At 48.6% G+C, this 24,553-nt stretch overlaps 1 protein-coding gene across 2 annotated transcripts in view; it reads left to right on the forward strand.

Moving 5' to 3' along the window:
• NFATC2 (nuclear factor of activated T cells 2) overlaps window positions 1-24,553 on the forward strand; it is a 144,254-nt gene that overhangs the window by 54,190 nt on the left and 65,511 nt on the right. For both annotated transcript variants that reach the window (XM_066387485.1, XM_066387484.1), the window contains exons 4-5: window positions 12,848-13,050; window positions 14,430-14,602. In XM_066387485.1, coding sequence (XP_066243582.1) covers window positions 12,848-13,050; window positions 14,430-14,602 — 376 coding nt within the window. The remainder of the gene's footprint in view (window positions 1-12,847; window positions 13,051-14,429; window positions 14,603-24,553) is intronic.

Consider the following 24,553-nt stretch of genomic DNA (forward strand, 5'->3'; position numbering starts at 1 on the left):
TTCTAGGGGAAGTTTTATCTAAGTGTCCTCAGGGGACTGCCATCGTGGCTGGTGCTGTGGGATCCTCGTCCAAGCATCCTTGGGACATTCACGCTGCAGCGTTGGGTACCACTGGGCAGGGTCGGATAGGTGAGCAGAGTTCTGGTGAGCTGCCTTCAGTCCTCAATTGCCCCATCCAGGGGGACTCAAGCTTCTTCCCCTCCCCTGCTTCTCCCAGAGTCAAGGACCCTGCAGACAGCAGACAGGTTGTTCCTCAGTATCAGGGCGGTGCCCTGAGCAAGAGACTCCCGGAGAAGTGTTTTTGAAGCATGTTGTCTCTTGTCGTCTGGTCGTTTGGTGAACATAGGCGGTGGGGGGCGTTGCCCGTGCCTCACTTTTCCCTCGCCAGCTCCACGACGCTGCCAAGTCTCTGCGCTTTTGACTCAGTCTCTCCCTGTGTCTACTATCCCTAAGTGCTGCCTGGAGAAGAGATTGTACGTTTTATTTTTCCAGCCCGAGTTTGTCTCCTCATTGACTTCCAATGGGATTGGCCTGGTATAATGTGTCTCTTTCATGGTGAGAAGCATTCCTGCAGACTGGCTCAAATGGTAGTGAATTTTAGGCAGACTTCAAATGTGGGGATTCTCTTCCAGACATAAATAAGTCTCCTTGCTCAGGGTCACTGGAGGATGACTCACTTGGCAATATGTTGAGCCACATAGGAACCTGAGAATTAATCTGTTCACTTATTTATTCAGAAAATATTTATTGAGCATCTCTATGCCAGGTACTGTTCAAGGTGTTGGGGCACAATGCTGAGCAAACTTTCATTCCAGCGGAGGTGGACAGACAATAAACAAATACAAAAGATAACACTTATCACTTTCAGGACTCAACAGGAAGGTGTGGGAGAGGCTTTACTTTAGACAGGGAAGGCCCTGAATTTAGGCTGACACTTGAAGACTCAGGAAGAACCAGCCCTGGGAAGACCTGGGGAAAGAGTGCTTTAGGCTGAGGGAACAGCAAGTGCTAAGGCCCTGAGGTAGGAACAAACTCAGCTGGTTAAGGAGCAGATGGAGCAGAGTTGGGGAGATGAAGTTGATGATGACATGGCTAAGGGCCAGATCGGGCAGGATTTTGTAGGCTATGATGAGGAGTTTTGATTTTATTCCTAATGTACCTAAGGATCCACACATTTTTTTTTTTTTTTTTTTTTTACAGAGGCAGAGATAGACAGGGACAGACAGACAGAAACAGAGAGAGATGAGAAGCATCAATCATTCGTTTTTTGTTTTTCGTTGCACATTGCGACTTCTTAGTTGTTCATTGATTGCTTTCTCATATGTGCCTTGACCGCGGGCCTTCAGCAAACCGAGTAACCCCCTGCTGGAGCCAGCGACCTTGGGTCCAAGCTGGTGAGCTTTTTTGCTCAAGCCAGATGAGCCCGCGCTCAAGCTGGCGACCTCGGGGTCTTGAACCTGGGTCCTTCCGCATCCCAGTCCGACGCTCTATCCACTGCGCCACCACCTGGTCAGGCTGGATCCACACATTTTAAAGCCGAGAGACAACCTTAAGATTTTCTTCCAAGAACTGAGACTAGAGAAGAGGATTTAATTGTCTAAAGTCACTCAGCCATAGGTGGATGAATAGCAATAAAAGCTGATGTTTATTGAATGCTAGCTACATGCTTTATATGTAACTCACTTGATCCTCCCAACAGCCCAAAGAGTGTGTAGTGTCATGGGCCCCATTTACAGATGAAGAAACTGAGTCCTGGAGAGGTAGACTAACTTCCCTATCAGGACAGAGTAAGTGCCGAGAAGTAACCCCAGATGGTCTGGTTCTGGGGCTCATGACACTGGCATACTCAAGGAGGGGTACGGAGAGAAGATGCAAGGAGTACTTGTTTGGCTTCTTTAAAAAAAACAACCCCAAAACACACAACTCCCTCCAAAGGTCGATTCAGAGAAGGCTTGCATATTTCAGTCCGGACTTCCAGATTCGTCTCCTAGATGACTCAGTTGCTCCTTGGCCCGCAGGAGAGGGTTACTGGTGGCGAGCCAGAGCTGAGCTGACAGCTCTGTCGAGGGGACCAGAAGATGTGGGTTGACAGTGGGGAGGGGTGGGTGAGGGCAGAGAAGGGAGAGTTGGTGTCTCGGGCCCCTGACTGGAGGAGAAGGCAGCCAAATGATCCAGTTTCTTTGTTCAAGGATCCCTGGGAAGAGGCTGTGGGGAGAGGGAATTGGGGTGCAGCCCTTGGTCCCGAATCCCGTTAGGCTAATGGGCCTCGCCTCTGATCTCTCCACACCGCTTCCTATGGCTTCCTCGGGGTTTCAAATGTGGACATGGTAATTGGAAACAAATTCAGCATGTTTCAGGCCATCCAGCGGCTCTTCAGTGAGCGTGCTTGCTATGCGGTAGATATGTCTGTTTTTAATTTCCAGTGATGTGAGAAATATAGAATGACTTGATTCTTAATTTAGAATACTGAGAGAGATGGACTTGTTTGTGAGCGTGTGCAAAACGTCTAATTCTCTTTTGATGGCTCACCATGTGATTTCAAAACATGGCCCTATCTGTGGAGGCATCTGTTAATGGCTGGTCACAGAGGTCTCCTGCCAGGCCGAAGACACATCCGGCCTGCGGGGTCCCAGCTTGGGTCAGAGAGCAGATACGAGGCTCTCGTGTGTCATCACACCCTGCAGGGACTGTCACCTCTGGAACAGGGCCATTCAGGTACCACTTGTCCAACCAGCCGAGAGGCCTGCCCACGCTGGGCACAAACAACACAATGGCCGCTGTGGGCCAGGGAGATAAGCCTGAGCTGGAGGGAAGCCAGTGTGGGCAGCGTAACCGCTCTTTGTGATGGGGCCGAGGAGGGTCAGGTGGAGTCACTGTCACTCCAACCCCTGCTGTCGGGCTCTCCTCCCTCCTAGGGCTGCGCACACATTGAAAAAAGGCAAATAAACATGTCATGCCATGTCAGGTGGTGATTAATGGCTACCGCCGTGTAAAAAGCAGGGTGGGCGGATGAAGAGAGAAAGGGCGTAGGGTGCCACATTGGGGTCACGGTTGGGGATGGCTGCTCCAGTGAGGGGTCATCTGAGGAGAGGTTTGAATGGAGAGAGGGATGAGCCCTGTGGATATGGGGAAGAGCGTTCCAGCAGAGGGAACACTATGTGTGGAGACCCTGAGACAGGAGCATGCCTGGTTGTGTGTTTAAGGACAAGGCCAGTGTGGCTGCAGCTGAAGGAGGGAGAGGGTGGGCTGGAGGTGGAGAAGAGGAGGCCGGATCATATATATGGACATTGGCTTTTTGATCTGAGCAAGGGGTTTGCTGTTGGGGGGTTTTGACTAGAGGAACAATAAGATGTTGACTTATGTTTTTCAAGCTCATTCTAGCTGCTGTGTGGAGAAGACTTTGTCCAGGTAGAGGGGGCAAGGTGGGCAAGGATGGAAGCAGGGAGAGCAGGAAGGAGGCTACTGCAACAGGCCAGGCAGGAAATGGGCCCAGGGAAGAGTCTACTGCGACAGTCAGGGGAGAGGGGATGCCAGCTCAGACCTTCTTAGTGGTAACAAGGCTGGTGAGAAGCGGCTCGATTCCGGATGGGTTCTGAACATCGAAGGAAGCAGGGCTTGCTACGCAGCTGGATGTGGTGTGTGGTTGGCTTCTCTCTTGAACTTGCAGTTCTTCCCACACCCTGAACTCAAAGAGTTCACCTCTGCCTGCCTCTTCCTTTGCTGGAGGCCTCCATCTTGGGGTTGGACTCCTGCTCTCGGGGTTACTGTGGGTGGGTGTTTGGTCCTTCAGCCTGGGATGGGGCATTGCCCAGGCATTAGTCCCTTCATCGCTTTAGTTTTCTTTTTTTGTGGCCTTTAGGGAAATATCAAGATTCCCAAAGAACAGAGCAGAGGAGGGTCTCCTTCTTCAAATGAATGTTTTGTCTTATTTATTTTTTTTTATGTGACACATTCAGAAAGTAACTTTTATGTTGAATAATACTTTTTGTGTCGTGGTCCAGGGAGCCACACCCATGAGGGTCCCTGGAACAACAGAGCTCCTCCGTGAGAATGGCCAAAATCCAGTGGACGTTTAAATATAGGGCCTGAGTTTTACTTTTTCATTTTATTTTGGCTAGCGACACATACATAGACACCCCCCCCCACACACACACACACCTTACACAAACAGACCTGTCGGTTGTCATTGTTACGGTATATATTGGAGATGGTTCTGTAGCAGTATGTGAAAGGCTCCCAGGGTGTGCACTGCACACCTGCAGGGGGTGCCATGCCCATGAACTGTGCTGCTGCTCCCTAGCGTGTTCATTTCTCTTTAAATAAAAGCGTTATATTCCACATTATACTACTAGAGTACTCTTCTGATGGGCCTTTAGGTTGTTCCAGTCTTTTTGCCATTTTAAAGAGTGCTACATCGAATAACTTTGTTTTTGGTTTTTCCCACACATCTGCCAGACTGTCCATAAAAAACCCACCTGTAAGTGGAATTACAGCGGCAGAGGGAGTGGACATTTGTCCGTCTGAAAGATCACTGCGAGATCGACTACCGCAGATGTGGGTGGATCCTGTGGCAGCAGACTCCGCTGGCAGGTTTCCATGTTTCAACCAGGTCAGGTTTTGGATGGGTGGCACCCGCATCCCGTCTTTTACATCATCCCGCAGAGCAGAGGAAGGAAGCACTCCTCCCGCTCTCAGACCCGGCTGCACACCCCTGCTCTGCCCCTTGGCGTGGTGGGCGACCCCGCGTCTCTGAGCCTCAGTTTCCTCTTTGGTAAAGGGCAGTTGAATAATGCATAGAACTTTAAGGGAATGGAAAGGCAAGCCGGCACCGACTAATTGGGTAACTAATTATATCTTGCAGTTATGATAAAACACAACAAAGATGACTGTTACTGGAAGGCCCCGCCTCATCTGGGGAGCAAGGAAAGATTTTCTTGTGAAGTAACATTTGAGCCATGCTCTTCAGTGTAACTAGGAATTAATGAGGACAGAGGCAAGGGAGGAGGTGGAGGGAAGGGGGTAGAGTTGTTCCTGAAAAACCAGACACTGGGAAGAATGCGGAAAGGGGGTGGGAGCGTGATGTGGGGCGGGGCCAGGTCACGCAGGGCCTTGGAACCAATGGGAGCTGAGAGTGATTGATTGATAGCCAACAGAAGTTTATAAAAGGTCATTTTGGCCAGGGTGGAGAACGGAGGGTGAGGACAGTGGTAGTTTGCTCTACCACCTTCACGGTGGAAGAAGTCATGGAGGAGGAGAGAGTGGTGGATCTGAGTGGGCTTTAGGAAATAGCATTGTCGGGACTTTGAAATGGACCCAATATGGCGCCAAGGCAGCCGGAGGTATTGAGAATTGGGATTTTTGACAAGTTATTAACGTGCTCATTAGATGGATAGGCAGTGCTTGTTGGGATGACCGAGATGAGAGAAAAATTATGCATTAGTTTCCCTGGTGTGTGCCTGTGTGTTTGTGGTGTGTGTGGACATGCACACGTGTGTGAGGGATGGGCATGGGGCGGGGATGGCAGGTATATTATGTGACATTTGTATCCAAAAATACAGGCGGGATCTGGGAACCATGTGTACTTGTACAGATTGTCTCTCCACGTGCTATGTGGCAGCGCGGAACAGCAATAAAACATGCCCGCGGGCTTCTCTCTTCTTTCAGAGTGAAATCTTTGAGGATGATACCAATTTCCTAATGTTCCAAATTCAACCAAAAAAAATGCTACTTAACATTGTTAAAGTTTGATTTTAGTAAAATTTAAAACAGTTTCTTTGGCCGGTTGCCATTTTGAAAATCAATCCCATATTTTTGGATCTGGTGGCAGCCCCGTCCCATCCATCTGAGAGTGTTTAAAAAGCTCTGAGTGGAGCTGATAAATTGTTTTCAAGGAAGCGTCATTTATAAGAGTTCTCATTGCAGTGTTTATAATGGGGGAAGTTCGAAACAACCTAAGTGTCTGACTGTAGGGGTAAATTACAACTGTGGTCCGGTGGGTAGGATGGGAACATCAGGACTAGGACCTAGATGAGGCAAGTGAGACACAGTGGGAGTGGGGACGTAAGGGAGGGGTGAAGGCAAAATTTAAGGCAGCACTGGTTCTCAGGTGCCCACCTTGCATTTGCATGACCCTAAGAGTCAGTGCCTCCTTAAACCATGCACCAAGGGCATCTCACCGTCTGCTAGTCTGAGCCCTGGGAAATAAGAGGCTGTCATTTATGATTGTGTCATAAAACAAGACTTAATAGCAAGGGAAAATAATCATACTGTATTGTTAAGTGGAAACAATATGTAAAATAGACTCCCAAATACCATATTCCCCGTGTATAAGACGCATCCTTTTTGGAAAAATTTGGGTCTAAAAACTAGATGTGTCTTATACAGTGGTTGTGACATTTCAAATGCCATAGATGGAACTGAGAACAAGGCAATATATGAAGACAGTGAGTGAATTCATCATTAGACACAGATGAGGACAAGCTAATGGATGGGAGTTTTGACAGTGATTAGAAGTTGTATGAATTTTATGATGAATAAAACTTGAGTTCAATAACTTTATGTAATACATTTTTTTTCAAATTTTGGGCCCTAAAATTAAGGTGCATCTTATACATGGGAAGATACGGTATGTTTATCCATTTGCCTAGAAGAAAAATCTGGAAGGATGTAAAGAGAAACACTTATTTTGAGGGACTATTTTCTTTATAATTTCTGTATTATTAAATTGCCTGTTTTTCTTACAATGAATGAACCCTTACTAACTTTTATAATGAAACAGAGGAAAAGCAAGAATCAACAAAAATCGATGCCCTTTTCTCTGTGCATCAAGGTAAGAGAAGGAGGAGCCTGAAGGTGGGGTGGGTCTGATGAGCTCTCTGTGCATCAGGGTAAGAGAAGGAGGAGCCTGAAGGTGGGGTGGGTCTGATGAGCTCTCTCTGTGCATCAGGGTACGAGAAGGAGGAGCCTGGAGGTGGGGTGGGTCTGATGAGCTCTCTCTGTGCATCAGGGTACGAGAAGGAGGAGCCTGAAGGTGGGGTGGGTCTGATGAGCTCTCTCTGTGCATCAGGGTAAGAGAAGGAGGAGCCTGGAGGTGGGGTGGGTCTGATGAGCTCTCTCTGTGCATCAGGGTACGAGAAGGAGGAGCCTGGAGGTGGGGTGGGTCTGATGAGCTCTCTCTGTGCATCAGGGTGAGAGAAGGAGGAGCCTGGAGGTGGGGTGGGTCTGATGCTCTCTCTGTGCATCAGGGTGAGAGAAGGAGGAGCCTGGAGGTGGGGTGGGTCTGATGAGCTCTCTCTGTGCATCAGGGTAAGAGAAGGAGGAGCCTGGAGGTGGGGTGGGTCTGATGAGCTCTCTCTGTGACACTGTGAGTCTGAGAGGCTGCCTTCTGAGTTGCTCTTGATGAGCTGGTGGAATCCACCTGCCTGTCTTACACTGCACAATCCGGACTCAGGAGAGCTGGCCTTTTTCTGAGACAGGGGTCAGCTGTAACACAGGGGAGGCAAATATCCCCTCATCCCTGGGGTTCCATCTGATGGCTTTCGAGCTGTAGGGTCAGGAGCCAGGCACTTCACCCTGTTTGACCACAGCTTTCTTCCCCTCCTTTCCTCTGAGCACTGCTGTGCCGATTAAATCAGCCTGGGCCTCCCTGCTCGGGCATCAGCCCTCATGATGTGCATCAGAAACACCCCTACTTCCTGGAAACTTGTCGACAGCCTGGGAAATGACAAGCAGCAGAAAACTTTCCCTCTCACCTCGGCTGCAGGAAGTGGAGCCTCCTGCTTTGGAGGCTGGTTGAACTTGAGCTTCTAGGCTGCAGCAGTGTCTGCGATGGCTTTGGAGGCTGGTTGAACTTGAGCTTCTAGGCTGCAGCAGTGTCTGCGATGGCTTTGGAGGCTGGTTGAACTTGAGCTTCTAGGCTGCAGCAGTGTCTGCGATGGCTTTGGAGGCTGGTTGAACTTGAGCTTCTAGGCTGCAGCAGTGTCTGCGATGGCTTTGGAGGCTGGTTGAACTTGAGCTTCTAGGCTGCAGCAGTGTCTGCGATGGCTTTGGAGGCTGGTTGAACTTGAGCTTCTAGGCTGCATCAGTGTCTGCGATGGCTGGAAGGCAACCCAGCTTGCCCATGTTCTTGAGAAGACCTGACCTTTGGAGAAGACTGGAGAGAGGCCCTGTGACCAATGGTCCCTAAAATGGGGACAGCAGAATATTTTGGAACCTCGAGGGCAGATCACTCCATCTAGAGACATCAAGTTGTAGTTGTAGAACCCAAAACATTCATTTTTTTTTTTGGAGAAGCAAGTAAATAGCTCTCCATTCTTTGTACAAAACCCCCAGAGAGCTGGCGGCTCTTCCAGGATAAGCACACTGAGCAATCAGGGTCTGGGCACCTTCTGGTACCTTCTAGCACCTTCTGGGGCAGAGGAGGTGGAAAGTGTAGGGAAAATGTTCTTTTCTCGCAGGGTGGTGCAGTCCCCTCCTTCCCCCAGCATGCCGTGTCAGTGGCTGCTCAGCCCACAGTGAAGACCGGAGTTAGTGCCACACACGAGGCTGTTTCGGGTTGGTTCTCACTCTGCAGCCTGTTACATTCATTCTTCGCCTTCCCATTCAGTTCTGTAATATCACCTCCGTGTATGAATTTGCATCGTCCTCTGATGACAAGGAAAATTCGTGTTTTGTGGGCACCTACTGGGTGTTGTGCTTTGGGGCCTTTCAGAGGTGTCTTATTTAGTCTTCGAAGGAGCCCTGGTGTGTGGGAGGTGATGTCTCTGTTTTATATGAACAAATGGAAACTCACAGGGGTGAGCTCACTGCTCCAAAGACACACAGCTATGAGGAAGCAGGGCTGGGATTGAGTCCACAGACGTCTGACCAAGTGGGAAGTCCGTTTTTTCTGCTATCTCACGCCCCCCTCTGATGTTACAGGGGAGGGGATGCTCAGCAAAGCGAGGCGGATTCCATCTGCCCGTGCTGTATCAGCTAGTTCAGCTCAACCAGGGCCTGCTCCGGGACCCAGAGGGGGTCCTCCTTAAAGGAGAGGGTTTCTCTCTCAAGGGGCAACGTTATCTGTTTTGGTTGCTATTGTCTTTCTCTTTTCCTTTTTCCTTCTCCCTTTTTTTCTCTTGTTCAACAGGAAGAACACCCTCGATCTTATCATTTAGCACTTCTCATGTTTCCTTTGAGGACCCAATTGGCACTTTCTGACTTGTAGTCATAGACCAGAGATCAGGGACACAGAGCCGATGGCCAAGGACATAGAGAGTGTGTTGGTTAAGGGGGTGGACCTAGAGCCTGATAGCCCAGTGTTTACATTGTACCTCTGCCATCTACTAACAGTATTGACTGGGACTAGGTGCGTGACCGTTGCAAGCCTCAGTTTCCTCACCTATAAAATGGGCCCGCACTGCCTAGAGATGTTGGGATACTGGTAAAACATTGAGTGCAGTGCCTGGCTTGAGGGAAGTGCACCCTTAGTTAGCTGCTGCATTGTTGTGATGGTGATCATTCAACACGTATATGGACCACACTGAGCAAAATAAACAATGTTCTTCCTGCCATAGACCTCGCATTCAGGTGGGAGAGAGATAGACTGAGCAAATAAACAACTAACAAAATTTCAGATAGTCATGAAACAACTGTTCCAGCAGTGTGCTAGTGAAAGCTTAATATCAATTTTTTTTGAGAAAAAAACGAGACCGATTTTTAGCATTTGCCAATTTTTGTGGTTGAAATATTCCCACCATGGCTGACTTCAAGCTACCAAAAATGACATCAACTGATTCTTAAAACTTCTAAAAATTTAACAGTTGGCTCTTGCAAGGCTGAAAGAGCTGGCTCTGACACTGGCTTTATGTAAATACTGTGGTTCCAGAAAGACTTGAAAATCAGAGAACTAAATGTATTGATGGGAGAGTATTCCAAATAGCAGAAAAGAAGGCTGTGCAAAGGCCCTGAGGTCAGAAAGAGTTTGATGTGACTGGGGAACAGAAGGATGACTGGTGTTGTCGGGAGCCTAATGGGGTGAAGGGAAAAGAAGGCAGAGGCTGAGCTGTTGGAAGCCTGACAGACAATGGCACCAAGTTTCAATTTTATTTCTAAGGCCACAGGAAGTCTTTGGAGGGTTCTAAACTGGGGCACACCTTATTCTGATTTGCATTTAAAGAAGAACATTAGATTTTCCTGTGAAAAACCAGCAAGAGGTCAGTTAGGGGGCAGTGGTGGCCACTCCAGAGAGAGGCAGTGGTGGCTTGGATTACGTATGCCAGCAGGGGAGGAGACAGAGGTAGCTGGATTCAGGTGGAGCTGTGGGGACATGGCAGGCTTTATCTGCAGGTGTTCCCTGGGTGTTTACCATGAATACATTCTGGCTGCACTTTCTGCTCTTCTATCATCAGAGGAGGAAGGGACCTCAGACTATCTGTCTACCTGCTTTCTTCTCCATTCGTGATGCTGTGTTTACCATTTCCTGATGAATGCAGGAGGCGGGATGAGGAAATATATTTATCTTGGGTCCAAATGCAAAGCAAAACAAAATCTCTTCTCAACAGTGCCCTTCTTCCCTGGATTTTTGTCACGGAGAATAGTGCCCTGTTCTTCAATTTGCATGGGGGAGAAAGATAAGAGGCTCTTGTTTGGATTTCCATCTTCGCCCTAGGTTGCCTCTCGGGTGTGTATCAGACACATAAGTGAATGTCGTGGGTGTCGGGCTAGCCGATTCTGAAAAAGGTTGACATCTGGCTCTGCTCCATTTCCAGCCCATCTCTTTGTATAGTTTTTAGACGGGTATGAGAAAATTCCATCTTTCTCGATGATGGAGATGTTCTGTTTTCGTGCTGTCCACTACCGTGGCCACTCACCATTGTTGCCTATTGACCAATTGATGTGTGACTAATACAACCAAGAAACTGAATTTTCAGTTAAGTTTAATTTTTATATTGGACAGCACAATTCTATCTAGACCATGTGTGATCATCCATTGGACCTTTGGTTTTTTTTTTTGGCAGTTGACTGGAATTTCATAGGATGTTATAGAAGGGCGGGATCTTAGTGAGTTGTCATTTGTCATAGCCCCCTTCCGTTTGCAAAGAAAGGAACAGAGGCACAGAAAGATTCAATGATTTGCCCAGCATTTCCCAGCTGGGGAGTGGCAAGACAGAAACCCATCTTCAAATTCTCAACTTGGTACACTTTTTATCTTTTGTTATGTATTTTTCAAAACCCATGTTAATTTTCACAAGTTTCCAGAAATACATTCTTCTTATAACATTGTGAATAAATTTAAAGATGACCTTTTCAATCTTGGTCTCCTCTTCCATCCCTAGAATCAGTGATCATGATGTGGTCAGTTTGGAGTGCATCCTTCTACATCTTTTCCTGTTGCATTTACATCCATATAAATGGATACATTGAAAACATTCAGCATTTAAAGAATAGGTTGTATCATACTATCCAACTTTTTCTATGAACTGCTTTTCTCTTTCAACAGTATGACTAGATCTTTTTGGATCAGTCCAGAGATCTCTTCCGTATTATTTTTTAAAATAATAATAAGTCTGCAGTTCTTTCATAGCCTGGATATGTCATACTGCTCCTAAGCCTGTTGATGTAACTAGTTGTTTATTGTTCCATTTTTTAAAATTAAGATGTCTGTGCATATCTCCTGTATGCACAATATCTTCTAGGGTATATATACTGAGAAATGAAATTACTGGGTCATAGGGAATACGTATTTTTAATTTTCCTAACTGTTACTCTAATACTCTTTAAAAGTATAGAATTATACCAGTTTATGTTCCTATCAGCAGCATGGCCGTGCCTGGGTCCCCACAGTCTGCAAAGTACTTGATATGATCCAATATCTACATGCATGCCAATCTAGGTGAAAGTGGCATCTCTTGGTTGTTTAATTTGCATTTTCCTGTTTACATGTCAAACTGAACATCTTCTCTGTGCTAATGGCTATTTGTTTTTCTGTGAACTGCCTATTCAAATCTCTTGCTCCCTTTTTTTCTGTTGGATAGTTTTATTAATTCATTCAGCAAATATGTGCTAGGATATCTACTCCATGCCCAGCATTATTTTAGGTGCTAGGGATTTTGTGGCAAATTGAAGAAACAGACATTCTGGCCCTCAAGGGGAGATATCCTAAGTGTGTGGGGGAGACCTAAGCAAAAGGAATTGAGGAAACATATGTTAGATGCGATAAAGAGAAGGAGAAGGAGCCAGGGAGAGCCACTGGGGGGTGGTCAGTTTTAAATAGGATGGCTGGGGAATCTTGTCCTTGACTTACTCACTTGTAGGCATTCTTTATACTAATCTTCGGTCCGTTATATGTTGTACATCTTTTCTTCCAGTCTCGTTTTCTGTTGACTTCTTAGATGAGGGTGCTTTTGCCTTGCTCATTTTTTTTTTTTAATTACAAAATCAAACTTGTTAATTGCCATACAGGAGTATAAAAGTGAAAGCTGCTTCTTCTCATCTTCCCTGGCATCCATTGTTAAGAGCTCTGGTTTATCTTTTCTGATTATTTTCTAGCCTCACTACCATTGCAATACCAACATCCCCCCAAACCCTCCGACTGGCATTTAAGCATAGTTTCTGTCTGTTTCTTTGTAAATGCAATTCTGATCTACCCCATTCTTTCCTGTGGCTGCTTACTAGTCCCAGTTAGAGAAGATCCCTGTGATGTACTTTCTGAAGCAGTCTCCTCTGGCTGCTTCCAGGTCTCCAGTCCTCCAGACGAAGCAACAGTCCCGTGCTCTTTCTGCAGCCCTTTTTGTTTGTTGGGCCACAGCCGCCACATCCTGCCTGTCAAGGGCGCTAAAATAATTTGATTTTGTTTTCTCTCCCCCAGCTCCATGGCTACATGGAAAACAAGCCCCTGGGGCTCCAGATCTTCATTGGGACAGCCGATGAGCGGATCCTTAAACCCCACGCCTTCTACCAGGTGCACCGGATCACGGGAAAAACTGTCACCACCACCAGCTACGAGAAGATCGTGGGCAACACCAAAGTCCTGGAGATCCCGCTGGAGCCAAAAAACAACATGAGGGCGACGTAAGAGCTGGGAGGGACTGAGGACAGTGGGCATGAGCGGGACCAGTGGCCGGGATTTGGGAGCGGAGACTCCACGGAGTCGACGGAAACAGTTGTGGATGGTGGTTCCCAATCTGTGATGGACCCAGAGAGATCACTGTTTTAAAAGTGTCTATTTTCCGGCCCTGGCTGGTTGGCTCAGCGGTAGAGCGTTGGCCTGGCGTGCGGGGGACCCGGGTTCGATTCCCGGCCAGGGCACATAGGAGAAGCGCCCATTTGCTTCTCCACCCCCCCTCTTCCTCTCTGTCTCTCTCTTCCCCTCCTGCAGCCAAGGCTCCATTGGAGCAAAGATGGCCCGGGCGCTGGGGATGGCTCCTTGGCCTCTGCTCCAGGCGCTAGAGTGGCTCTGGTCGCAGCAGAGCGACGCCCTGGAGGGGCAAAGCATCGCCCCTGGTGGGCAGAGCATCGCCCCTGGTGGGCATGCCGGGTGGATCCCGGTCGGGCGCATGCAGGAGTCTGTCTGACTGTTTCTCCCCGTTTCCAGCTTCAGAAAAAAAAAAAAAAAGTTTCTATTTTCCAAGTTCTTTACCTAGATATTTTGCACGTGTATTGAGAGAAAGAATACTTACCCATCTTTGGATTATGTTGGTTGGGATGAGACTAAATTCATTTACATTTAAAGAATTTATTTGACCTACAGAAAATTATTATTAAGTAATGATGCAGATAGGTCAAAACTCACCAAGTCATTTACACGTGGCTAAAATTTGGGAATCATTGCACCCATGTATTAGAGTTGAAAAAACTTTATTAAAAAAAGTCTCAAACTTACAGAAAAACTGTAAGCACCATAGAAAGAACTCCTGTGTACTGTTCACCTGGACCTGCCAATTGTGAGCATTTTTCATATTGGCTTTACGACTCTCCATTTTTTCCTGAACCATTTGAGAGATAGTTGTAGAAATCACGCGTTTTGACTTTCTTAGTACTTCTGTGTGCATATCCTAAGAACAGGAATGCATTCTTACATGACCACAGTGCATTTCTCAAGTTTAAGATGTTAATGTTGCTACACTATTCTTATCTATTGAATAGTCCAGGAGCAACTTTTGCCAGTTGCGTATTTGAATTTTTCAGATACTTTGGAGAGTCGAAAGATTGGCATGAAAAATCTCCTTAGAGAAGTAATTTCCACTGGGGAATTTCTCTATTTGCTTCATAAGTGTTTTAGCCCCCTCTCGGTATAAATCCCTGGCTGAAATAGTTATCAGTGTATTGCAATTTCTTCCCGTGTCTGGCTATAGAATCCTTTTGCTTAACTGACTAAGGGGGTTTTGTAGGCGATCGTTCCTGCTCGCTAAGATGGTCGGTTGTAAATGGGATTTTCAACCTTCTGGCAGCATCGACTGTGCAGGCATCCTGAAGCTGAGAAACGCTGACATTGAGCTGCGCAAAGGCGAGACGGACATCGGTAGGAAGAACACGCGGGTGAGGCTGGTTTTCCGGGTGCACATTCCAGAGTCCAGTGGAAGGATCGTCTCCCTGCAGACTGCATCGAACCCCATCGAGTGCTGTAAGTTGGGCTCTGGGCAGGGTTGGTCTTTGGAAAGTGGAGTTACACATGACTTCCCACTGCCCCCCCTCCCCCCACCCCCGGGCAAGGCACCCGGGCCAGGTACCCAGCAAGAATACACAGGACCAACCAGGATCAAGAGTGGGCCCCGATGACCAAAGGGGCTGGGGCCAGAGCACATTTAAGGGTTTCTCTCTGTTTCTGTTTACTTGTGGAGGGTTTTGTAGCCGCACAGGAAATTAAAAAATAATACGGCTAATGAGGAGTCCCCAGCTTTGTTTAGAAGATCAGAGATGTGTAAATGTTGCTGTGGTTTTTTAAATGGGTAGATGTCATTGGAGTGAGTTCACTGTACATCATGTCCTCTTTTTCTTTCCCTCTGTTTTTCTTTCAATAAGAGTAACAACAATGTCACGGTGGTTCTTGCTTATCGAGCTGGGGCTCTGCCAGTCCCTGTGCTAAGTGCCCAGCACGCAATAGCTCGTTGAACACTCACAGCAGTCCTTGGTACCAGCTGGTGTCATGACGCACACTTTACAGCTGAGGAGGGAGAGAGATGCGGGATAGGGTGATGCAACCAAAACGTGGCAGGGCTGGGGTTTGAGCGGGAGCTTTGGTGCGCGGGAGCCATGCTTCCCCGTCACCCTCCGCCCATCCCTGTGTGTTTCCTGAGAGTCCTCTTGGTGTCCTGTGCTATGCGGGGTCTGCAAAGGAGCAGGACGCTTTCTCTGTCCTGCACGAGCTTACGGTCTGGCAGAAACAACGGTGCCCACACAAAAATATAGGTTTTCAAAGTCCAGCGCGCGGTGGCTGAGATCTGCCGCGTGGAAGGGCTCTGGGCAGGAACCTGGCACATTTCCACCCGGCTTCTCGAGCTCCTTCTTAAGTACTTTTTTGCAAGTTTTGTTATTGGTTTTGAAATTAGATGAGACAAAGCTTATTGTCCATTCCATTTTTGAGAGGATAGAGATCATTTTTAAAAGCATAAAGAAGAACAAAAAAGTAAACATTGTTTCAGAACAAAAGCTGTTTACATTATTTTTTTTTTAGCCTCTTGTAAGAATATTTTTTTATGTTATAATCATGCTCCATAGTCAATTATGTTTCAGGATTTTTTTTTTTATTGGGCATTTTATCATAACTAGATGTCACAAAATCAGTTTCCTACGGAGGCCAGGGAGGTCATGGAAATGAGTGAAGTGGGTTGGGTGGGCAGCAATAGGGAGTGGTGGAGATTGGGGACCAGAATGGCACATCCCCCATATAAAGGGGCTGTTGTTACTCAACTCTAGCCAGTATGTGCATGTGGGAACGTAGACTACACTCAGTGTGGCCCACATGTTCTGACGTTTGAAGATAAACCAGAGTTTCCTGATTTTTAAAAAGCAGCAACAAATTCAAAATACCCCATGGATCAGAAAAAACCTGCACATGGCTTTGCTTAATCAGAGGTAGTCTTAATCAAATACTCTGAGTAAAGGGCAAGCATGAACATTTTATGCAGAAAGGGTTGAGAAAGACTGGCCCTTGGAATTCAAAGCCAGCAAGGAGAGAGGGTGAACCTTCTTTGGGAGAGAAGCCAGAACTTGGTTGTGGCTGGTCTTTGGAAATGGATGAAGGAACCCTCTGATTTCTTCCAGCCTTGGGAGTCAAGATGCGATCAGGCTGAATGTGGTGGCGAGTTTGTGCTCTGATGTTAGTAGAGAAAGACCCAACAGTAGGCCACAAGGGAAGACAAGTGTTGAAAAACAGCATCTCGGAAACGTTGGAATTCCCCTTCTTTACCCAGAAGACCCAACCCCTGTCCTCTGAGGACTAGTCATGGTGGTTGCCCCACCCCGATCTTTGTTTTAAACATCTGAAGATGTTTTGGGAAGGAAACTCGGGCTCTTCCTCTGTGATTTGGGGGCTTTTGAGATGATAAGGTCTCCCCTTTCTGGCAAGTGACTCACTCTCCAGGATGGGGCTGTGGTTAGTAGCAAGGTGGGGGATAGGAGGCCCCAGGAAGGACCACACACAGGAGCCCAGGTTCCTCCCCACCTTTGGGTCCCTCATGTCAACTTATCTCATGTCGATCTGAGACTTTAAGGATCATCACTGAACCACAAGCACTTCCAGCAAGATCTTCTGGGCAATACAAAGTTGTTTGAACCCTGAATATAGGGTTTTTCCTTTTTCTTTAAGAAAGCATTTGGCTGATTCAGTTACCTTGTTTTGAGAGCTAAGGAAACAGACTTTCTTGGTAGAGTGATTCATTCATTTTTATTCGGTAGGGAGCAAATCCAAAGTGTCCAGTTTTCTAGTTCTATGAAATACCTTCTTCTTCTGGTTTGTATAACACCGCTCTTTCCTGCAATACCAGAGTGAGCTACTTTCCCTCTCACCCAGAATCTTCAGTTATTTTTATTTCCTTCTTTGTTCTAATTTTCTAGACCAGTGCCTGGTAGTTCTCTAAATATTTATGGACTGATTGACTTACTGTGTGATTCTTCAGGAGAAACTCAATAAATATTTATTGACAATTGGTTCATCACAGGCATTGGCACAGTATATGTACAACAAATATTTATTGACTAATTGACCTCGTGAATTGCCCTTGGGGAGGGTGAGTGGGTAAGAAAATCACTCTATGGGCTGGGACTTATTTGCAAGGCTAAGTTATTTACTCTTTGGAGGTGCCTTTTGGGTAACATCTGAGAGATCAAGGGTAAGTTCTCAGATTCTAGTGGAAAGAACATGAACAAACTACTGGGGGCCACTGTCTGGAAGGTGGACTTACTTGCTAGATGTGCAGATTCCTTATACGTATTTATAGGCCAGTGTGCCAGAGGTCAAATCTCACCTTTGCACAGAGGGGTGCCTCATATGTCTCTAGTCTTGTTTCCACTGGCTCTTCAGTGTTGCCAAGGAGATACTTTTAGTTCCCTCCCTTATTCTCAGTAGAGAGTATTTTGAACCTTCTCCAGTCTCCTAAGCTCTGGATGCCGCCCTTCCCCCCATTCCCACTCCAGGCAGATAACCATGCCTCCCACTTGTCTGAGAACATGGGAGAGGTCAGAATGGCACACCCTCATCTTCCCCGACAACAAGCCTGCCCACGTATCACAGCTGCGGGCCTTTCCTCGTCCGGTCGCCTTGCGATGGGACACTCCTCCTCACACTGGGCTCCTCAGTGTTCTCAGTTTGGGCTCAAGGTTTCCTGTAGTGGTTGAGCCCTTGCTTCTCTCTTGCATGCGTTTCCCAGGGCTGGCATAACCCATTGCCACCAACTAGGAGGCTTCAAACAACAGACATTTAATCCGTCGCAGATCTGGAGGCCAGAAGTCCAAAATCAAGGTGTGGGCAGGGTTGGTTCCTTCTGGGGGCTCTGAGGGAGAATCCGTTCCAGGCTTCTCTCCTAGCTCCCGGGGGTGGCCGGCAGTCCCTGGGGTCCTTGGCTTGTAGCCGCATTATTCAGTCTCCTCCTCTGTGTTCACACGGCCTTCTTTTCTATGTGTCTTTCTCTGCCTCTTCTAAGGACACCCTCATTGGACTTAGGGCCCACCCTCATCCTGGATGACTTCATCTCCATCCTTACCTTGTTTACATCTTCAAAGACCCTATTTATAAATGAGATCACATTCTGAGGTTCTGGGTGGACCGGAAGTTGTGGTGGTGGCTTGAAACCCACTACACCTCCTCAGCAACATTTCTGGGCTTCACTTTCCTCTCTGTTCCTTAGTTCCCAAAGCCACGGGGATCTTTCTATGCCTTGTTGGCTTTCAACTATGTCCCCTCCGTCCAGAACACCGGTTCTCAAACTTGGAGTCAGCTGGGGAGTTTGGGGAAATAATCTGATGCCCAGATTCTATTGCCAAGCCTCTGGTTGGTCTCCCTGGAGGCCAACTGAATTTGATCAAGTTGGTTGGCCTGGGCATGGAGACCTTCAGAGGTCCCCCCCAGAGATTTCGAGGTTCAACAAAGTTTAAGACCCATTGACCTTGCCTTTCTTCCTATCTCTGCCCCACTCCTCATTCCATCACTTGGTTAACTTCCCATCATCTGGAGGATGGCCTCTTGAAGAGGAAGCTTGCCCTGACCTCCCAGGATAGGGACCAGCAGGTGTTAGCCAAGGCCTGGACTATAGCAGCTGTTTCTAGCATGTTTTTGAACAAAAAAATGAAAGCATAAAAACAAGCATCTCCAGCTTGTTTAGCTCAGAAAGGCAGCGCTGAGCTGTAACGGACATGCCCATAGGTGCGGATGCTTGGTCCACGAGAACCTTCTCACGAGTCCTCTGCACAGGGGTCTCTCTGTTCATCACATTTCAGGACACACCTAAAGCAGTTTCCCACCAAGCGCTGCCCTTTCTGGGCACAGCGTGTGAATCCGCTTTCCTAGTTCTGCAGGAATTGGGGCGCAGGTATGGGGTGCGGACTAGGAAATGGATTTCTCACACGGTCTTTTTCAATCTCTCCACATAAATATGTTTTACTGAGGGATAATTAAGATACGATAAATTGCACAGGCTGTATGTCTTCAGTTCAATGGTTTTGGGCACATGTATGTGCCTGTATAAACACCACTCAAAACAAGACACAGAGAATGTCCTTCACCCCTGAAAGTTCCCTTGTACCCGCTGTCAGTGCTACTTCCCCTGTACCCCCACCCACACAGGCTACCACGGTTCTGATTTCTATCACCATAGATTAGCTCTCCCTGTTCTAGAACTTCATATAATGGGATTATCCAATTTGATCTCTCTTGTGTCCAGCTGTTCATGCTGAGCCCAATGTCTTTGTGATCCGTCGCTGTTACTGCATGACCAGTACGCAAGATTGTATGGATGTAACAATTGTTTATTTACCATTGATAGACGCTTGGGTTGTCTCTGGGGTTTGAGTACTATGGATAAGGCTACTATGAACAGTCTGGTTCAAGGCCTTTTGTGGACACTTTCATTTCTCTTGGGTAAACACTGGGAATGGAATTGCTGGGTCATAGAGAAAGTGCCTGTTTCAATTTTAGTACCAGAGTGTGTGAGAATTCCACATCCTCCCAATATTTGGTTTTGATAGTCTTTTTAATTGCGGCAATTCTAGTGAGTATACAATGGTATCTTCTTGTGCACAAGGCATAATTTGCATTTCCCTAATGATTAATGATTCTGAGGCCTGATTTGTGCACTTGTTGACTGTCTGGGTCTTCTTTGCAAAGGTGTCTGTTCAAAGCTTTCGCCCATTTTCTGTCGGCTTGCTCTTATTTTTATTGTTGACATACGGTAGTTCTTTAAGTATTCTGGGTACAAGACCTTTGTCAGATGTATGGATTATGCACATTTCCCCCAGCCGGCGGCTTGCCTGTTGATTTTCTTAATTGTGTCTTATCATGAGTATCAGTATTTTATTTCTTTCGGGGTTAGGGCTCTTGGCTTCCCCCCAAGAAATCTCTACCCGTCTGAAGGTAGCGAAGATATTCTCTTCTGTTTTCTTCAAGAAGCTTTTTTTATTCTGGCTTTTTGGTTTAGGGACACAGGTCATCTCAGATTAGTTTTTGTATATGGTGTGAGGTAAGGGTGAGGTCCATTAATTTGGGTTAGTAGTGGTTAGTAGTATGAGCCTGGGTTCAAATCCTACCTCTGCTACTTATTAGCTGTTTAGTCCTGGGAAAAGTTACTTAACACTCTGAGATTCAGTTTCTTTATCTATAAAATGGGAATTGTAATAGTACCCGTCTCATCAAAATAGAATCCCCCTCCCCCCCCCATAGCTCTGTCACTTTGTCACTGCCCAGAGATGGCGGCCCAGGCAGCAGCAGCAGGCGGGTGTGGGCGTTTAACAAACACTAACTATTTCAGGTGAGCTGGCAGCTAGCAGCACACCCTGCTGCTAAGAAGGAAGCGAGATGGTTATCTGGCCCATACAGTGAGTCAGCTGCGGGCGATTGCAGGAAAGTTGGGTTTGGGGGGAACCCAGGATTGGGGTGGCTTTTCCGCTGATTGATACAGTTACCTGACCTTATAGTTATGGCCCTTTACTGAGCTAGTGATGTGGGCCAGGGAAGGCGGGACTGTACTTCAGGGAAGAACTCTGGTGTGCCTTGCTGTCACATATGGTAACTAGTTCCATTATCACAGTCTCAGAAGACTCATCCATTCATTCAGAAATCCTTTCTGGGCACTGTCTTGGGCCGGTGTGTGTCTGAGGCATGAAATGCTGCCTCTTTGGAGCTTATGTTCCAGCAGGTGGAGGTTCAGAAGGGGTAGGTGATCTGTTATGGTCACATTGCTGGCCACGGACGGGCAGAGAGCTGGGTTTGAAGCCTGTGTCCTCATCTTTGTCCAGGCTGTCAGGGTCCCCTGGTAGCTCCTCGGTCAAATAGGGATTCATGGAGCCCTCAGGAAGGGCTCGCTATGTGGAGACCTGTGGGAACACTCTGAAGGGGCTGCCTGTTAGCACATTGGAATGTTATAGTGGTCCTCGGATCAGGGCAGAAAAGTCACAGCTCTTGCTCGGACCGGATCTGTGTGTGGATCGGAAGAGATGATCGGCCAGTCTGGCAGGGTAGGTGTCCCCGCTCCATTCTCCACAAGGAAGCTGAGCTCCCGTGAATTCCAGAACTAACAGGGGGTTTCACGCCTCGCAGACCCTGAGCATTTGCACACACGGCACCCCACTCCCATGGTGCAAGTGTTGACAGGTCCCTCACAATGGTGAACCCCACACTCAGGGAGAACTGGATTCCTCTGTCCCAACCTCTCATTTCCAGGGAAGACCCAAGGTTGGGCAGGACAGGGACTGAGGGGCCTACAGGGCTGGTCTGCTGGCCCTGCTCACGGCCTCTCCCAGGCCGGCCTGAGCCAGCACTGTATTCTGGGCCAGGCTAGGCTCCACGGGGCCAGACTCACAGCCAAGGACAGGGGCCTGATGAAGAGACAAGACAGGTTTACAGCAGCTGGAGTGTTTCGGCTGGGGGTGCCGAGTAGTGCATGAGCCAGAATGAGACCGATGGGAGGACCCTTCTGGCCTGGGCAAGCCGGCTGCTTTCTTACTGGGTCCTTCTCTGTTTTACTAAAAAGGAGCCCCTTGAATCCTACTGCCTGGGTTCAAATTCCACCAGTCAGCCTGACTTGGCTGTGAGCCCTCAGACATATCCCTTCCCTTCTGGGAAACTCAGTGCCCTCTACTACAAAATGAGAATAAGTCCTGCTCTGTGACCTCCCGACGGCTAGCAATGAAAATAAACATAACGTTCATTGAGCCCTGACGAGGTGCCTCACGATTCCTGTGCATTAGCTTATTCAGCCTGCAGACAGCCCTCTGAGGTTGGAAACATGCTCTGTCCCGTTCTATAGAAGGGAAAAGAGAGGCACAGGCTAAATGACTTGCCCAAGGTCCCAAAGCTAGGATGTCTCTGAGCTGGGCTTCGAACTTGGCCGGTTACACGGCAGCATCCATACCTTTACCCATCACCTGAATGGCCTCATCACGTGTGTGTTTTATAATATAAACAAAAAGGTATCTGTGAAGAGCCCGGGAGCCACGGCACGCTCCGCGGCAGCTGTGATGAGGTGCTGTTATTAGCAGAACCTGCCCGCTCTGCAGAAGAAACCGATTTTCCTGACCAGCCTCTCCCGTGTCTCCTGAGGTTCTTGGGTAGGTTGTAGTTCTTGGCCGCGCACCTCTGTGACTGAGCGAATTGCAGACAGGCAGTCATGTCCCATTTCCAGGCCGACGCAGGCCAGCCTGGAGGACCCCGTGCCCGTGTGACTTTCCCTTGTGGAGCCCTGGCCACGGCGGCTCTGTTCCCCGTCAGCCCCACTGTTGCTGGCGAATGTAAACACCCAAACTGGTTAAACCAACAGCGCCCTGTTGATTCAGAGCTCATAAAACACAGGAACCCCAAGCCACTTTATGACGTGCCAGAATCCGGGGGCAGGAGGGAAGCCGGGGGAAGTCTCTTGGCGAGGGCCACCTCGAAGCTGCAGCTAGAGCAGAGGGTCTAGACCGCCCCCCGGGTGAGAGCCAGGCCCTCGGGATGGCGTTAAAATGGCGGCCCCTGGTTTGCTCAGAACATTGCGGGGGACATGGACCCGGCGTGTCTGGCGTCTCTGATGGCTGACAAGCTAAATGGATGGGTGTCGGTGGGGGCCGGTGGGGGTGGCAGCGCAGGCCTCCTGAGAGCCCTTCCGGCGGCCCCGATGGTGTCCCCCCAATTAGCAGCCATAGGTGTTAGAGGTTGCATCAGAGAGAGAGGCGGAAGTGGACCCCTGGAGGGTAATTTTGGTTGCTGTTTGCCTCTCCTCGGTTCCTCTTTCGGAGGCTAATTGGGTTCGTTTGCTTTGCCTCTTGGCTCTCTCGGGATGCCAGGGCCTCCTCCTGAGGAGGTCCCCTTGTCCTTGGGTGGCTTCTTCAGTGTGGAGCTTGGCTCTCAAACAAATGTGGGTAACCAGTCACCTGGAAAGATGGTTAAAATGCAAATACAAGTATCGGTCCTCATCTGGGAGATCTGAGAACAGTGGGTCGGGGGAGTGGCCGAGGTGTCTGCCTCTTTATTAAGCATCTTCCCCAACCAGGTGACTGGGCTGCTGGCGGGCTGGGAACTCACGTTGAGAGATGCCAACCATCAGTCAGCTGACCACAGGAAGGGGTGCTGCTGGCATCTAGCGGGTGGAGGTCAGGGCTGCTGCCCACCATCCTACGATGCACAGGACAGTCCCCACGGCACAGGGGTCCAGTCCCAGCGTCAGTGTCCGGGTTGAGAAACCGAGCTCCAGAATTAGGACCTGGGGGCGTCAGTGTTTTATAAACTCTCCAGCTGACTCTAAAATGTGCAGCCAGCGCTAAGCGGCGCTTTGCAAACGGCACACAGGCGTCACCTGGCTTCCTTGCTAAGCCACAGATGTGGGTTTAACAGGTCTGGGGTGGGCCTTGGGGTTCTGCGTTTCTAACAAGCTCCCAGTGGTCCCGACGCTCTCAGCCCCGCATTTTGAATCGCAAGACAGGAATCCAGATACAAGCTTACCTAAGTGCAGGGCTGGCCTCATGTTGTTCTCTTTTTTAAAATTTTCGTTTGAAAAGAGCATTCCTTCAGGTAAGGAGCAGGGGTGGGAAGTGTAAATTTGGCAAAGAGAGAACCAGTTGGTTGCTTGGAACTGTGAGGCTTTGAAGGGAACAGCAGTGAGGTCGCTTTAGGAAATAGACAAGCTGTCTTCACAGCAATGCGCAGTGATTCACGGAGCAGCCGGCCAGGCCAGGCCCCGCCCCTGCCCAGCGCGGAGAGCTCACGGCCTCGTCCAGTCCCTGGCCTGGCTGGCTGAGAGCCCCCTGGCCGGCTTGCCCAGTAGCAGTGACTCAGGCTTTCCACCTGCAGAATGGGACAGAGGGCTCTCCCCACCTCCCCTCCCATCCCTGGGACCACAAGCCCCCAGACTCATCAAAGGCAGAGCTCGAAAGCCGGGACGTGCTTTTGCAGGCGGTGTGGCTGCTGTTTTTTTCACTGCTAATAAGCCTCTGTTTGTAGCAGCTCAATTAGGAAGTCATACAAAACGTGTATATTGAAAGAAAGGATTAATAACCCAGCCCATGTGGGAGAAATTAGCTTCTGTGGACAGGCCTTTTTAATATATACTCTTAACTGGCAGCCTCATGGAATAGCGCTGGCCGGCTGGTCCCTGGGAACGGAGAGCCTGGGCTGAGCAAGGATGGGAGACTGTCAGGGGATCGTCGTGAGTCGTCAGGTTGCACTTTCAAAGTGAAGCGCCTGGGAGCGTCTGGCTGGTCCACAACAGATTCCTTTAGTGTTGCCAAGTGCATGGTTGCTCCTGAAGGAGCCGGTTTCAGCGTCGCTCTGGGGCAGAGGGAGGGGGATACTCACCACCTGGAGGCTCCGGCCAGCCAGGAGGGGAGGGTTAGGTCTGGGCCCCAGGCCTCACGCGGCTGCTGCCCCGGCTCCCGGATGGGGAGGTCCACG

This window comes from Saccopteryx leptura, chromosome 5 (assembly GCF_036850995.1).
Source record: "Saccopteryx leptura isolate mSacLep1 chromosome 5, mSacLep1_pri_phased_curated, whole genome shotgun sequence".
Classification (NCBI taxonomy): domain Eukaryota; kingdom Metazoa; phylum Chordata; class Mammalia; order Chiroptera; family Emballonuridae; genus Saccopteryx; species Saccopteryx leptura.